This window comes from Neoarius graeffei, chromosome 10, assembly GCF_027579695.1.
Source record: "Neoarius graeffei isolate fNeoGra1 chromosome 10, fNeoGra1.pri, whole genome shotgun sequence".
NCBI classification, from domain to species: Eukaryota; Metazoa; Chordata; class Actinopteri; order Siluriformes; family Ariidae; genus Neoarius; species Neoarius graeffei.
Genome location: NC_083578.1, coordinates 11,313,128 through 11,329,235, shown reverse-complemented (window position 1 = coordinate 11,329,235; position 16,108 = coordinate 11,313,128). Strand labels below are relative to the sequence as shown.

The following is a 16,108-nucleotide window of genomic DNA, read 5'->3' as shown; positions in this document are numbered from 1 at the left end:
GACCTAAAACATCATCAGATTTTCACACAAGTCCTAAAAGTAGATAAAGAGAACCCAGTTAAACAAATGAGACAAAAATATTATACTTGGTCATTTATTTATTGAGGAAAATGATCCAATATTACATATCTGTGAGTGGCAAAAGTATGTGAACCTCTAGGATTAGCAGTTAATATGAAGGTGAAATTAGAGTCAGGTGTTTTCAATCAATGGGATGACAATCAGGTGTGAGTGGGCACCCTGTTTTATTTAAAGAACAGGGATCTATCAAAGTCTGATCTTCACAACACATGTTTGTGGAAGTGTATCATGGCATAAACAAAGGAGATTTTTGAGGACCTCAGAAAAAGCATTGTTGATGCTCATCAGGCTGGAAAAGGTTACAAAACCATCTCTAAAGAGTTTGGACTCCACCAATCCACAGTCAGACAGATTGTGTACAAATGGAGGAAATTCAAGACCATTGTTACCCTCCCCAGGAGTGGTCGACCAACAAAGATCACTCCAAGAGCAAGGCGTGTAATAGTCAGCGAGGTCACAAAGGACCCCAGGGTAACTTCTAAGCAACTGAAGGCCTCGATCACATTGGCTAATGTTCATGAGTCCACCATCAGGAGAACACTGAACAACAATGGTGTGCATGGCAGGGTTGCAAGGAGAAAGCCACTGCTCTCTAAAAAGAGCATTGCTGCTCGTCTGCAGTTTGCTAAAGATCACGTGGACAAGCCAGAAGGCTATTGGAAAAATGTTTTGTGGACGGATGAGACCAAAATAGAACTTTTTGGTTTAAATGAGAAGCGTTATGTTTGGAGAATGGAAAACACTGCATTCCAGCATAAGAACCTTATCCCATCTGTGAAACATGGTGGTGGTAGTATCATGGTTTGGGCCTGTTTTGTTGCATCTGAGCCAGGACGGCTTACCACCATTGATGGAACGATGAATTCTGAATAATACCAGCGAATTCTAAAGGAAAATGTCAGGACATCTGTCCGTGAACTGAATCTCAAGAGAAGGTGGGTCATGCAGTAAGACAACGACCCTAAGCACACAAGTTGTTCTACCAAAGAATGGTTAAAGAAGAATAAAGTTAACGTTTTGGAATGGCCAAGTCAAAGTCCTGACCTTAATCCAATGGAAATGTTGTGGAAGGACCTGAAGCGAGCAGTTCATGTGAGGAAACCCACCAACATCCCAGAGTTGAAGCTGTTCTGTATGGAGGAATGGGCTAAAATTCCTCCAAGCCGGTGTGCAGGACTGATCTACAGTTACCGCAAACGTTTAGTTGCAGTTATTGCTGCACAAGGGGGTCACACCAGATACTGAAAGCAAAGGTTCACATACTTTTGCCACTCACAGATATGTAATATTGGATCATTTTCCTCAATAAATAAATGACCAAGTTTAATATTTTTGTCTCATTTGTTTAACTGGGTTCTCTTTATCTACGTTTAGGACTTGTGTGAAAATCTGATGAAGTTTTAGGTCATATTTATGCAGAAATATAGAAAATTCTAAAGGGTTCACAAACTTTCAAGCACCACTGTAATTCAGAAGCTATTTTATAAGTAATAGCTACTCAATGTGAATCAGTATGTGTGTGCATGTGCATGCGCTATGGACTGGTGCTTTTGTTCAGGGTCTATTTCTATCTTTTTCAAAAATTTCTTTCTCCATGTGCACGATTCATATTAATATCTGCGCCGTCCAACACAAAGTTAAACTGAATCCCAAATGGATTCATAATTTCTACTGAAAATAAACATTTATATACAGTATTTGGGGGCAGCATGGTGGTAGAGTGGTTAGTACTGCCGTCTCATAGCAAGAAGGTTCTGGATTCGAACCTCGTGGCTGACTGAGGCCTTTGTGTGTGGAGTTTGAATGTTCTCCTTCCAAATCCCACAAAGAAATGCGGATTAGACCAACTGGCTACTCTAAGTTGCTGGTGAATCTTGCAAAACTAGGCATGAATGGTTGTTCATCTCTGTGTTAGCTCTGTAATAGGTTGGTGACCTGCCCAGGTTGTAGTGTGCCCCTGCACAATGTCCCCGGGACCGTTAACAGATAAGCAGCATAGATAACAGATAGATGGATGTAATATTGTTCATGTAAGAGGCCATGTTACACCAGCGGCAGCCAGCAGAGGGCGATAGCGGAGTACATTGGGAAGCCCAGAATTCTCTGCGCTGATTGCCTGCACCTACCAGGCAGGAGACGAAGAGTTGAAAATCCCCAAGTACCTCTAGTACCAGACCTAAAGCCAGCGGTGGATGCAACGTTTCTTTACACCTTTGTCGAGGGGTGACCGGTACAGTATGTCAGGGTCAGAGTTACCCAAGGTCAGAGGAAAAGGAACATAAGAATAAAAAAGAATGTGGAAGATTTAATTTGTTCATGACAGGGGAAGAATACAGAGCAAAGCCACAATTGAATTGAATTTCAACCCCTTTGGCACAGATTTTTTATACCAGATGCCCTTCCTGACACAACCCTCTCCAATCTTGGGACCAGCAGTGGCTTGTGCAACCCCAGTGACTGGGTATTTTTACCTAATCTGCATGTCTTTGGGGGAAACCAGAGCACCCGGAGGAAACCCGCATAGACACAGGGAGAACATGCAAACTCCACACAGAAAGGCCCCTGTCAACCATGGGGTTCAAACCCAGAACCTTCTTGCTGTGAAGCGACAGTGCTAACCACTACACCACCTTGCTGCCCATGAGTGATTTAAAGCTAGACGGCCTTTCGATTTCATAAAATCCGTGAACTTTAGTTTCCTCTGAAATGTGGTCATTGTGATATATGTTTATTTCTGTAATATCTCACAAAATATCAGGCCATTCTGTGGCTGGGAAGTTATTTAATTTGAGGGGATTAAAGCAAATAATCTGCATGAAATTGCTCAAGCAGACAGAGGAAGTCCGTGTGTGTGTGTGTGTGTATGCGCAGGTTTACCTTTGAGTGTGCACTGACAGTTCCATCATTCTGTCGCTAAACGAACAGCTGATCACACCGAGGTGCTCGCTGAGCGCCGATATTTATTAGTTTGGTCCTGCGTTTCCTTTCGTTCGTATATAACATAACGTCTTTTCTTCTCGTTTTCTTTCTGTTACTGTAGTCGGTCTTTCACGTTTCATTCGCACACTCACGTCCTCCGTTTTTCTCTCCTGTTTCAAATTTGTATCCCACAATGCCTTGCGCGATCGGGGAAAGCCCATTACGTTATGCATGACGTAGTATCTTGAATTGGGTCATGGTGAAGCAGGAAAAAATAGCGGAGAATTTCTGGCCACGTGGAGATAAATTCATTAATTGTTCTATTTTAAAAAATAATAAAATTGGAAGTCTGTGATTTGAATTCAGTAGCTTTCGGTCCACTAAACAAAAATAACTGGGTGTCGGGGAAAATTCTTTTTATGCTCTACACTTGAAAAATCTGAAAGGCAGTCTAGCTTTAATGGAGTCTATTCCCATTTTACTATTTTATTTGTCCCCGTTTAGTAAGGAAGATTCTTTTTAGTATGCCATTTTGGCACCTTCTTTATTTTTTCTTGCCTTTTTCTCCAATCCCAACACTGTCAGAAATACCGGTAGGGGTACTGTAGGAGTCCTTTTCTGTCCCCACGGTACAATCTACACTAGGGCTTAGTAGTGGACTTCAAGGTAACTATGTGTACCTTTCACAGGGGCGTAGCTGGGGGGTCCTGGGGTGCCCATGACCCCCCCCGTCGGACCATACATTTTTTCAGTAGCCGCATAAGAATATTAGAAAAGCGCCCACTGTAATTTTTCTAACATTTTTTTGGTTTGGGCGCGAGAACCCAGTTTGTCAGAGTGTGTGCGGGAGAGGTGGATGTAAGTGCAGATATGTTAAATAATACACAGTGCGATATGAGCATACAGTGCGTGAAACACACAAAACAGGCAAACAATCCGAAACAGCAGGCAAAGTCGTAATCGAGGAAACAGGCAGGAGGTCAATCGAGGCACGGACAGAATATTAGAGCCAAAACTATACAAGATCAAGGGACGAGAAACAGGAGTCGAAAAACCAGGAGGTCGACAGGGACAGGAAACAAGGCTCAGTAAGGCACACTAGACGCAGCGTAATACTTCGCATTGTCCTTGCGTGGGCGCAGTCCTTAAATAGCCCAAACATAGTTCATCGATTAAAGACAGGTGCTCTTTGTTAACAGCGCATGTGCCGGCGCTCGTTAGGCGCGTGCGCAGCCCAAGGTGCGTCTTCAGGTGCACGAGCCAAGGCGCGCAGGACTGAAACAGTTCTGCGCAAGCGCAACGCGATCGCACTAGAAAGCGTGTTCAAGCTGTCAGTGTAGCTGCAGTCTTTTTAGTTGCGAGTATTTTTACAAGTATTTCCTCTTGTGTTAATAATTGGCCATGTCAAAACAAGCGAAACTTTCTTCCTTCTTTCGATGTGAAGAGAGGTAAACAATTTATTATATATTTTTTCCATCAAAGTTGCATTTTGTGGCTTCGAAGCTAAGTTTAGTGTGCCGTTTCTAGAACATGGCATCAAGAAAACGTGGAAGAAACAGCAATAATGGAAGAGCCGGTTTCTAAGCTGCCTAAAACTAGCAATGGTAACTATTTTTTGTTATATAATGTACTCAGGCTGCCAGTCAGTGTGTGACCCCCCCCCCCCCCCCCCCCCCCCGAAAAATCCTAGCTACACCCCTGTTTCAAGGGCCAAAAGTGTCACCTCACGGAATCCAGGGACACATGTCGGCCGAAACGAATCCGAGAAGATCACAAAAGAAGCATTTTTTTTTCTCGAAATTTGTGATTTTCGTTTTTTTCCATCATGTGCAAGTTGAGATCTTGAAGAATGCAATCAGTATTTCAGATAAAAGATTGTTTTGTTGGAAAAGCATACATTTTTTGTTGCAAATTGTCTCGTTTTTGTCAGGACTGTAGCCTGCTGGGGGGTGTGGGTAAATTACCATATGGGCCATTCACGTGACGATTTAAGTCTTTTGGGGTTTTTTTCGCCAATCAGCTGTATGATACGAGCTGAGCTCGTGGCTACTTAAGCTGCATACAGGCATGTAATTTCACTATGGAATGAATATGGAGCAAGCTAAACAGAGCGCAGAGGAGCTGAAACACCTCGAAGCAAACAGACGCACGGTAGTTACATCGGAGATAACCATTTCTAGCAAAAAAAAACCCAACCAAAAGGAAGTGTTCTAGGACTACATATTCCATCGGAGGCATTGATGTGTGCAAGGTGACGTTTCTCTTTCTGATGGGGTAAGTTTATTAATCTAAGGTTGTGTGGTTATTTTTGCATGTAACGGAGAGTGTTGTGGTTTGGTTACATGAAACTAGCATTGTGTTAGTTGTGTTATCATCGTGCTATCTTTCTTTCTTATGGTGTGAGTAATTTTTCAACCACAAAACGTTAAAGTATACTTTAGGACTTATTTTTGTACTTCATAATTGTTTTGGGCATACTTTGCATGGAAGGAAAATTGACGTGGTGATCTTTGTTTACATGAAAGTAGCATCGTGCTAGCTAGTAGGGGGTAGGGCTTTCCTTAATATCATGCAAATGAGCACCATTATGTGTCCGCCCTGCACCCAGAGTAACTGAGAAGGAAAATTTTGAGGGCGATTTTCTCCCTTTTCTGTTTTAAGAGGTATGCACTTTCAAAAGGCCACACATTCTTCAAATATTGTCAGATCTCCACATGGAAGGCATCATTGGAAAGCTTAGAAACTGTACTTTCTGAATCTGTCGATAACGCAAAATGCCCCCGGGCCGACATGTGTCCCTGGATTCCGTGATCAAGCAGTATATAAAGGGTACAAATAAGTACCTGAGAGGGTACTGCCCCAGTGACAAACCATTGTAGCCCTAATGTACTATACTTTCTAAGAGTGAACTGTATCCTGTCTGGTTTTCAAAGTGCACAAAACAAACCCAAACCCTTCTCTAAACCTTTATCTTACCCTTGTATAAACCCTGCTTGCCCATTTACTGATAATCAAGCAGGGATTTTTCACTCTGCAAGTGGGTCTATACTGAACCGTTCCGTAACTTTTTGTGTTTTACATAATTAGAAAATTGATAGTTTAAAAAAAATGTGAAAACCAGCTGCCTTAACTGACTAGCAGGTCCATTTTAGTTTTACCAGAAATGTTTCAGGCATTAAATGTTGAACACGGGATCTTAAATACTGAAATGTAGATCTTTTTTTTTTGCCTTTGCCTTCCTAAGTATTATGAAACTCAAATCGTATTTAACTAGTAAAATTCTTTCTAACCACTCAGTCACACATTCACATAAACCCTGATGTGAACAGAGGTTAAAGACACACACATACACACACAGATAGTCTAGGTAAGGATATGAGGATGAGGAACCCAGTGTGTGCTTCTGAGCCAGTCGAAGGTGTTGTTTTGCAGCAGCATCCTCTCGTATGAGGCCTTCAGGTGGCCGATCTCCTCCAAGTTCACTCCTTTAGTCCAGACGGCATTGATCAGCAGCTTTTCTCTCCGTTTCGACCGAGGAGCAAAGAAAGAAGTGTGACGCCACGACTTTCTCTTTCTCCACGGGAACAGTGGTTTGGGGAGTCTCTGGTTCTCCAGTGGCCGCTCGTGAAGCCTGTTTTCTAATCGGTTCTCGAGTCCCTGTAGTGGCTTTTTGGCCTGGGCTGCCAAATCCATGCTGAAATCTGGAGCTGCATCACACGAGGATGATGATTTAGTGAATGAACTTCGCACTGGCATGCGTTGAAAATCATCCCTATTTCGTCTGGTTCTCTGTGAGAGGATCATTCTTCTTTTACGCTGCATCCGTTCTCGTCTCTTTCTGAGATGTGCAACATCAAAACGTGCCACCTGATTTATAGAGCAGCTCAAATTTTGTGTCTCTGAACTTGAGGAATCGGAAGAGTAAGGGGACGAGCTGGTGCTGTGGACGTGGATTTGGTGCGAACAGCGCGGGCGCCGACCTCGCCAATGCTGCCTGTGCTGAAAATCGACCTCGCTGTCTTCAGAAAGAGGTGAGGATGGATTCATGTCTCGTCCTGGAGTTCTAGGAACCCCGCTTCCTGTGTGAGGTGATACTGAGAGAAAGGACGGAGAAAACGGGCTGTGCATCGCCATCCTTAGCACTGCGTCTCGTGTAATCACTGGTATATGATGTATCTGCTCCTCTCTGTTATTCTTCCCTGGCGTTTTAGGAGTTTCCTCATAGGCAGGATAAGACGATGGGAGAGGAGGAGGAGACAAGTACGGGGCAGGAGAGGGGAAAACATGGAAGCCTGTGGGAGAAGGTGGAGGAGGGAGGGGAGTAGCAGGTGCTGGGGATAAAACGGGAGTTTCGGGCTCTGTTTCAAAACCTCCTCCAGGAGTACAGGGCAGTTCCACCTCGTCGGCAGCAGGGGGCGATAAACCGTGCCGAAGCACGAGGTCGGGCTCGCTTTCTGACAGGGAACCTGTTGGTGTCGGGGGTCTGAGGTTCCCAGAATCCTCGAGTAATTCATTTGTGTAACCCGGATCCTCCAGTTCTGTCTCTGTAAATATTAAAAAAAGAAATGCATTAACTACGGTGAAATATTTCGATCTTGAGATTGTAATGTAACTTGATGGCCAAATTTATTTTAAAATAGTCAGTATATAACTTAGTATTCTATCCACATTCACTCGATATGAGCAATCGCGTGCTCTGATTGGCTACTCTACTACTAGGATATCAGCTCATATACTGTGAGTAGAGAAAAACAAAATGGTGGAGCATGTTGCTGAATCAACCGAGGACGAACTAAAAACTCTACTTAGAGAAAAAAAAATACAAAAAAAGCAGCAACAAAATATGGAATAAAATTATTTGATGGTAAGGCCACACCAATTCGATTAGTTGGTTCTCGGAATCGCCGCTTGAAGAAAATGCAAAATGAAAAAAATAAATCGAAATCAAACTCCCGCCAACAGAAAAGGTCACGTGACGTGAGATCATGTGATGTCGAAAACCAATCAAATCGCCCCTTTCACTTTCGTTAAAGACTTGTGAAGTAGCCTACTCCTGGTCAAATCTTTTTATCTGTGCATTGTAGATGTTCAATTGACTGTAATTCAATTGTTTATTTAGCCTATCTGTTTACTGGTTTGCCTGTGTTGTTCGGTCTATTTCCACCGCTAATTTTACCATCAGAGCATTTTTTTATTTTTATTTCGCCCGCTCGCTTCATATTTTTCCTGAAAAAATCCGAGAACCAACTAATTAAATTGGTGTGGCCTAAGAACGTCTCTTTTATTTTTCAAGAATTATTATTATTATTATTATTATTATTATTATTATTATTATTATTATTAACATCGCAGTTTTCACAAATTGCTACGGTCATTTCGCTGGTTTGTTTACATTCTAAGCAGAAATTATTTTGTCGGACATTTTATATAAAGATTTTATTTATCGAATTTGCAAAAAATAAAAATGCTCTGTTTCCCAAAATCCAGTGAATGTGGATAGAATAAATCAGTTATTCCACTCAATTTCGTCGTACATGGCTTATAGCTATCAGCTCATGTATGACTCAATTTCGTGGTATAACTGTTAATTATACATACAGGCAGGGCTTTGAACCGGTTCAAGGAACGAAAACGAAAACCGGGAACTTTTTCTATTTCACATGGAACAGAAACGAAACCAGAAACTTTATTATTTTTTATGTTCCGGAACAGAAACGCTTATTAAAAATAATGGTAACGGTTAATACCGGTTTTTATTTCGTTCCTCAAAGTTTCCGTAGTCTACAAATAAAAAAGTCATTCTTCTCCTGCGCAAGTTTCTATGACCTGCTGGGGTTCACTTCCTGTGTGACGTTCGCTGACTGAATGGAGAGAGCGGGAGGGTGGACTACTATCACGTCTCCACATCTTAAATAAAAGGTAAATATTGCAGTCTATCGTTATTCGAAAACGTCAATTTCAAACACGATATCAATATATTTGTCCACGTTAATGAGAGGCTCGCGAACATTAAATGACGTTAACCTCTGTTAGCCTATCAATGCATAGGGCCTGACTAGCCTTTGGTAACACACTAAACGAATTATCTTTCATTTTTGGCACTTTTTCTGTTTGTGTAGATGGGAATACATACTGAGAATCCAAATCGCCAACATTTGAAATAATAATTGTTTTGAATTATTTCTTGTCTTATTTAATGAAGGTTGTAATAGAATTAGCCTACATTTGGCTTAAGCTGGATGAGACGGAGACATAATTTTATAGCCATTTGTTAAACCGCTGACAGGGAACGTAATTAACCGTTCCGGGAATGAAATTTTTTTGTTCTAACCGGTTCGGGAACGTCTATTTAATGGTGGAACCCAAAACCGGAAACGTTAAAATTCTGTTTCTGTTCGGAACGAACCAATAGGAAAAAAATTCTGGTTCAAAGCCCTGCATACAGGACACTTTTTTGATGGAATAAAAACATGTATTCTATTCCCTTCTAGTGTGTTTCATTCATTTGGTTTGATTTGGTTATTGCATGGTTGTCAAGATAACATGACGTCACACGTCGGAGACGTAAAACTTCCGCGCTAGCGAGTGAGCGACTGTGACAATTTGTAAACAAACATGGCCGCCAAGTTTGCTTCGTTAAATACGGAAGATTTTGAGAGAATTTTGAAAGAGAAAGACGCGATGAACACCCAAAAGGAATGTGTATGTATAATAATAATAATAATAATAATAATATTGGCTGGCTTTTTTTCATGGTATATCAGATATATTCCATTCAGCTACTCGTCTTTGACTTGTTTAATATCATGCTAGCTGAATGGAATATACCTGGTATACCACGAAAAAAAGCCAGCCAATATTATTTAAGTATGATCAGTTATTAACAATATAAAGTCATGTAAAAAAAAGAAAAAAGACACTTCTAAAAACTTTTATGTCTCCTTGTTAATGTCAGGTCAAATGATCCAGAAGATAATCTCTGGATATAAAATATACAAATATAAAATAATAAATACAATTAAAATATTTGTCTATGTTCATTACAGAAACAAGTTTCATTTTGTTTGTGTTCTCGTAGTGTTAGTCGTGTGTATCATACCGGAGAACTCTCTATAAATGGGCGATGGTGGACACTCCAGCTGCGGCTCGTCGGCTGAAGAAAGCAGAGCCGGGTCAGACAGCTCGAGTTTGTTAGACAAATGCTGTGTGACTGGATCCTGGCAGCCGTAGCTGTGCAGAAACACTCGCACTCGCAGCTCTTGCTGTGGATCAGTGCCTGCAAACAGAGGTGGACAAAGAACCCAACTTCATTACTTATGTCAAAGTACAGATCCCACTGGTTAAATGTTACTCCGATACAAGTGAAAGTTGTCCAGTCAAATTTTTACTTAAGTTAAAGTTCTGAAGTACTTGCTTTTAAAAATACTTAAGGATTAAAAGTAAATTTTCTGTCAATGCATTGTTGTATTATTGCCATAACGCTTACAAAACCTCTGAAGCAACCGACTAGATTTACTGACTCGCTTGTCGAACCTGTAGAATAAACACAGTTAAACACAGATTTCTACATTCTGTTTATTTGGCAAGATTATGCTAAAACATATTTCTGAAAGGACTTCAGATAAGTTAGCATTATCCATGTTAGCGTAACTCCGTTTTTACATGCTAACTAACAGTGTCCAAGGTAACTAGCTATGTGTTAACGTTAGTCGTGGACAAGGCTGCAGCAACTTGGCAGGCAAATCCATAGAAAGTCATTTGTCTAACCAGACTGCATAGCTATTGTAACGTTATTGCTAGCTCTAAAAGCACAGACAACTTCATTGCAAGCTTTCTCCTGGAATAAAACGTTTATATAGATCAATATACTTCTGCAGGTTGGATGGCGAGTTTTTGTAGCTTGTGATGTGGTTCGTTTTCGGCAAACAAAGCAAACAATTTAAATGAAATTAATCTTTAATCTGTACAGAAAACTGAAACATGGGTTCATGGGCCATGGGGGCGTGCATTCCCCAGAAGAACTGCCTCCTTTCATTCTGCCATCAACTGATCGAGTTCAAATAATGCTGCGGAGAAATCACTGAACTTGATTTTATCCAGTCTACGGATGTGACGTGACCCTAGTGATTACTGATAGGCTGTCTCAGTGTCACATGCAAAAACAAAAAATCATATTTTTGAAAAGAAAAGAAAAAAAATCCACTTTCAAAGCTGCTTCATAGTAACGAATAACGAGGAGCTTGATAGAAATGTAGTGGAGTGAAAAGTACGATATTTGCCTTTCAAATGTAGTGAAGTTAAAGTCATAAGTTTCCAAAAAAAATAATACTCGAGTAAAGTACAGATACTCAAAAAGTATACTTAAGTACAACACTCAAGTAAATGTACTTCGTTACTGTCCACCTCTGTCTGCAAAGGATTTAAATAAATGTCTGACCTGAGACCTGCTGTGACTCTTCATATGCATAGTAACACCTAATACTGGGTGTGTGTATGGCCAATAGAAGAGTGAGCCCAATTATTATTCATTATTCATAAGATTCCCCAGTCATTGGTAGGTAATCGTTAAACACAACGTCCATTCTCAATTTATGTGTTTAATTAATCAAAGTGCTCATCTCATCTCATCATCTCTAGCCGCTTTATCCTGTCCTACAGGGTCGCAGGCAAGCTGGAGCCTATCCCAGCTGACTACGGGAGAAAGGCGGGGTACACCCTGGACAAGTCGCCAGGTCATCACAGGGCTGACACATAGACACAGACAACCATTCACACTCACATCATACATGTCAACCTTTGGTCAATCAAACCTGTATAACCAACCTCCAAAATCCGTATTTCCCTTATAAAATCCGTATAAGATGCAAATTAAAATAATTTACCTAAAATTTGAATGATAATTAACAATGATATATCCAAGTTACTTTTTATTCAATATTAATAACAATAAACCTTCAGAATGAATACAAAGCTCCAATGTTCGACAAAAACACAAAGTGTCACTCTAATGTTCTGAATTGTACTCCATGACAGCTTTTTTTAGCAGTCTGCACCAATACCTCACAAGGCTGCATGTCACAGCAAGTGTCTGTGTTGATCTTGCCGGAGTGCCCATTCAGAATCTTTTCAGTCGCTAGTGAAAGTCGCTCAGGTGGAAGTACGCGTTTCAAAAAAAAAAGTTACTTCACAGTTGGTGGGATTCTCGCAATGCAGTGTGCGCATGATCAAAAGTGGAACGAAGTCTCGCTACCACAAGATAACGCGCGATTTCATAAGACTCTTTACTGGCTGTTTGTGCTTTCTGTGGTGTACAGTACGTTTGTAAATGTTATGCGCTCTTTTATCATCGTGGGAATTGATTATAGCTCTAAATAAATATTGAAGTTTTTTTAAAGAATCCGTATAACTTTATTTGTACGCCCGTATACGACATTTATTGAATCAAATCCGTATAAAATACGGACATTCCGTATAGGTTGACATGTATGTCACATTCACACCTACGGTCAATTTAGAGTCACCAGTTAACCTAACCTGCATGTCTTTGGACTGTGGGGGAAACCGGAGCACCCGGAGGAAACCCACGTGGACACGGGGAGAACATGCAAACTCCGCACAGAAAGGCCCTCGCCGGCCACGGGGCTCGAACCCAGACCTTCTTGCTGTGAGGCGACAGCGCTAAAGTGCTACACAATCATAATACATTTTTTTCAGTGCAATGGAAATATGCCACAGATGTAGTGTTTCAGTACGGAATACAACATTTGGGGGCGTGCTTGGGTCATGTTTATAGATGACCGAAAGTCACACTGGTTTTTAAAGTGTTCGAAACCTTTGGATTTCTCCCGAGTCAGATATTTACAGAGAATATTCTGGGTAAAATAGACTTCCATTATTTGTTAGTTACACTAGCCTTTTATTCTAGCCACATTCACTGGATATGAACAATCGCGCGCTCTGATTGGCTACTCTACTACTAGGCTATCAACTCATATAGATGACTTGCTTAAATTGAACACATTACTAGTGTTGGAGTGAAGACCACCTAAACCGAGATCAAGTCATGACCAAGACCAAAGTGTGTCAAGACCAAGACTTTGAAAGGTTGAGATCAAGTCAAGACCAAGGCAGGGTGAAACCAAATCAATACCAGAACCAGACCAGTGTGTGTGAAGGGGGCCGTTAACAGGAAGAAAAATTTCAAATTAGCAACGAGTCACAATAACGATGTTCACAAATAAATCAGACAATAGATGACTTGCAACCACGTGATCAAAATGTGCTACGTCATGAGTGTCCGCCATGATGGTGGATATACAAAGCAAGTAGGATGGCAGCCGCTGAAAGCGTGTCTGTAAACAGCGCTGAATTTTCTCAGTATTACGATGATTTTAACTCTAGAGCGAAGACAGATGTGTGGTTTTGACCCATATTATTAAAAAAGGTCAGGCTTTTCTGAAGATAAGACACCTCTACCGACCATCGAGTACAATTACAGGTAATTTCGTCCGAAGCCTTTTTCATACGGACTATCAATTATTATATATTTCAGGTATTTGTTTGTTTGAAAAATGGAGGCATTCTCAATGGGATTTGACTGAAGCAAAACACATTTTTGTAAACAGGGATGAGAGTGGGTGGTCACCAGAAAAGCAGAAAACAAGATGGCGCCCGAAGCCAGGGGTCTGGGAGGGATACTCCCCCAGGAAAATTTTGAAAAATAAGGCCTTACAAACCACTTTTCCTGCAATCTGAGCTGTAGTAGATAAAAAATCTGTTGTCTTTTTTATATATTTACATGAAAATATGTTTCAAATCAATAGGAGTATTGTTTGAATTCAAAATAAAACCACATTCTACATTCAAGGGTATGGTTATAATTCATGATCAACAAAAACGACAAACTAAATTCACATTAAACGTAAGTTTTATTAATTATCAAAATGTTTATATATTAAATACAATTTCTTAGGGAGAAAAGGTCAGTCACCCTATGTCCTCATTAGTTGCATATGATTTCAAAGTCTTTTGAAATATTTAAGTTTTCAAAACTGTCAGCATTCAGATTTACTGACCATCATATACATGTTCAGTGTATTAAATCAAACGAATGCTAAGTTGATGGGATAATGTCTATGTACACTTTATACAATTATTTATAGTTCACAGTCACTTCTCATTTTCATTTAATCATTTCGACTTCTTCAGCTTTTTGGCCAAAGACAAAAGCTTGTCAGTCCTCTCTCTGTTTTTTATACCAGCATCGATTTCACGTACCTTCGCTTCGTCTCGCTTGTCAATTGTATTCGGCATTTTGAGTAAAAAAGCCGATACGAAAGAGAAACGTGTTTTTGAAGCGCAGCGACGATGAACATGTGCAAGTTTCGATACAATAGAACAGATGCGGGTATTTTTGTAAGAACTGTTATGATTGGCTTTTGTTCTCTCCCACACTCTTGTAAGAACTGTTATGATTGGCTATCATGCTCTCGCCAGCGATGTTTTGGCCAATTACATTGTAGATAACACGTATTCTACCGCGAGACTTAGCAAGACTAAACATGTAACATCGTCGTATGCTTGAGTATCACGAAGGAACATACCCCAACCCCCCTCAATGAAAAAAAAATCTCAACGGATTTGGCATAATATCGATTTTTGCTCAGAAAAAGCGGAAATCCGCCGAAAAGCAGAAAACTCTCATCCCTGTGTAAAGCAAATGAGTGCATAGTATGGATCAAGTTAAATCCGAGCAGCACTCTCGCGGGGGCTTTGTTCACAAATCCCAGGCCGATGCGTGGTCCTACCGACCCGAGACCATGTTCTTTCAAAGGGGGAGGCTTAAAGGGAGGTGCCTGTAAAATGGGGCTTCGCTGTGAGCTCCGTTCGCCAAGTTATTAATTTTTAAAGCCAGCTGGATGATGTTAAATCTTTAGGCGCGGAGCAGCGCTCTCATGGGGCTTTTGTTCGTGAACACCGGAATACCTGAAATATAAAATAATTGATAGTGCGTCTGAAAAAGGCTTTGGACGGAATGAAATGGTCAAAGTGTCCTGGTCCCCTCGTCTCATCTCCGTACTAAGCCTCAAAGTTTCCTCGCCCTCTTTCCGAATCACGGACGGAATTCTAAAAAATCGGAACGTGTCACGGTCACGAGTACTGTTGTGAACACAACCATATACAGCACAAAGATATGGCAGAGCTAAAAGAACGCTTAAAGTAGTGGAAAAACAAAGAGAGTTGCGCATGCGTGAATGTTTTGTATGGAATGTCGCTTGACCCCGTGTTTGTATCTCCACCAACATGGCCGACATCCGGCTTTCTATTTTGCTTTGACACCACTTGCAAGTCACGGATACCGTGAGTAAAGAAAAACAAAATGGCGGCGTGTGTTGCTGAACCAACCGAGGATGAAATAAAAACTCTACTCGAAAACAAAAACCCAAAAATTATCAAGTCTTTAAAAGAAATAGAAATAGCAAAAAGAATTTAGTTTTTTTCCCCCCAGTATCTCTTGTTCCACACTCCAGCCTAGTCGGTGGCAGTAATGCATCTTTAAGTTGGTTTGCCAACCGCCAAAAAACCCTAAAAAAGAAGAAAAAAAGTGCAAGAAAACATGGAATGAAAGTATTTGATGGGAAGAACATATCTTTTTTTATTTCTCAATAATAATAATAATAATAATTATTATTATTATAGCATCTCATCTCATTATCTCTAGCCGCTTTATCCTTCTACAGGGTCGCAGGCAAGCTGGAGCCTATCCCAGCTGACTACGGGCGAAAGGCGGGGTACACCCTGGACAAGTCGCCAGGTCATCACAGGGCTGACACATAGACACAGACAACCATTCACACTCACATTCACACTCACATTCACACCTACGGTCAATTTAGAGTCACCAGTTAACCTAACCTGCATGTCTTTGGACTGTGGGGGAAACCGGAGCACCCGGAGGAAACCCACGCGGACACGGGGAGAACATGCAAACTCCGCACAGAAAGGCCCTCACCGGCCCCGGGGCTCGAACCCAGGCCTTCTTGCTGTGAGGCGACAGCGCTAACCACTACACCACCGTGCCGCCCGGTTTGTTTACATTCTAAGTGGA

At 41.1% G+C, this 16,108-nt stretch overlaps 1 protein-coding gene across 1 annotated transcript in view; it reads right to left on the bottom strand.

The window, feature by feature from the left end:
- The window catches only part of setd1bb (SET domain containing 1B, histone lysine methyltransferase b), a 48,319-nt gene that overhangs the window by 9,858 nt on the left and 22,353 nt on the right, over window positions 1-16,108 (bottom strand). Inside the window, exons 13-14 of the mRNA XM_060931012.1 lie at window positions 10,100-10,276; window positions 6,378-7,544 (exon numbers count right to left, since the gene is read on the bottom strand). Coding sequence (XP_060786995.1) covers window positions 6,378-7,544; window positions 10,100-10,276 — 1,344 coding nt within the window. The remainder of the gene's footprint in view (window positions 1-6,377; window positions 7,545-10,099; window positions 10,277-16,108) is intronic.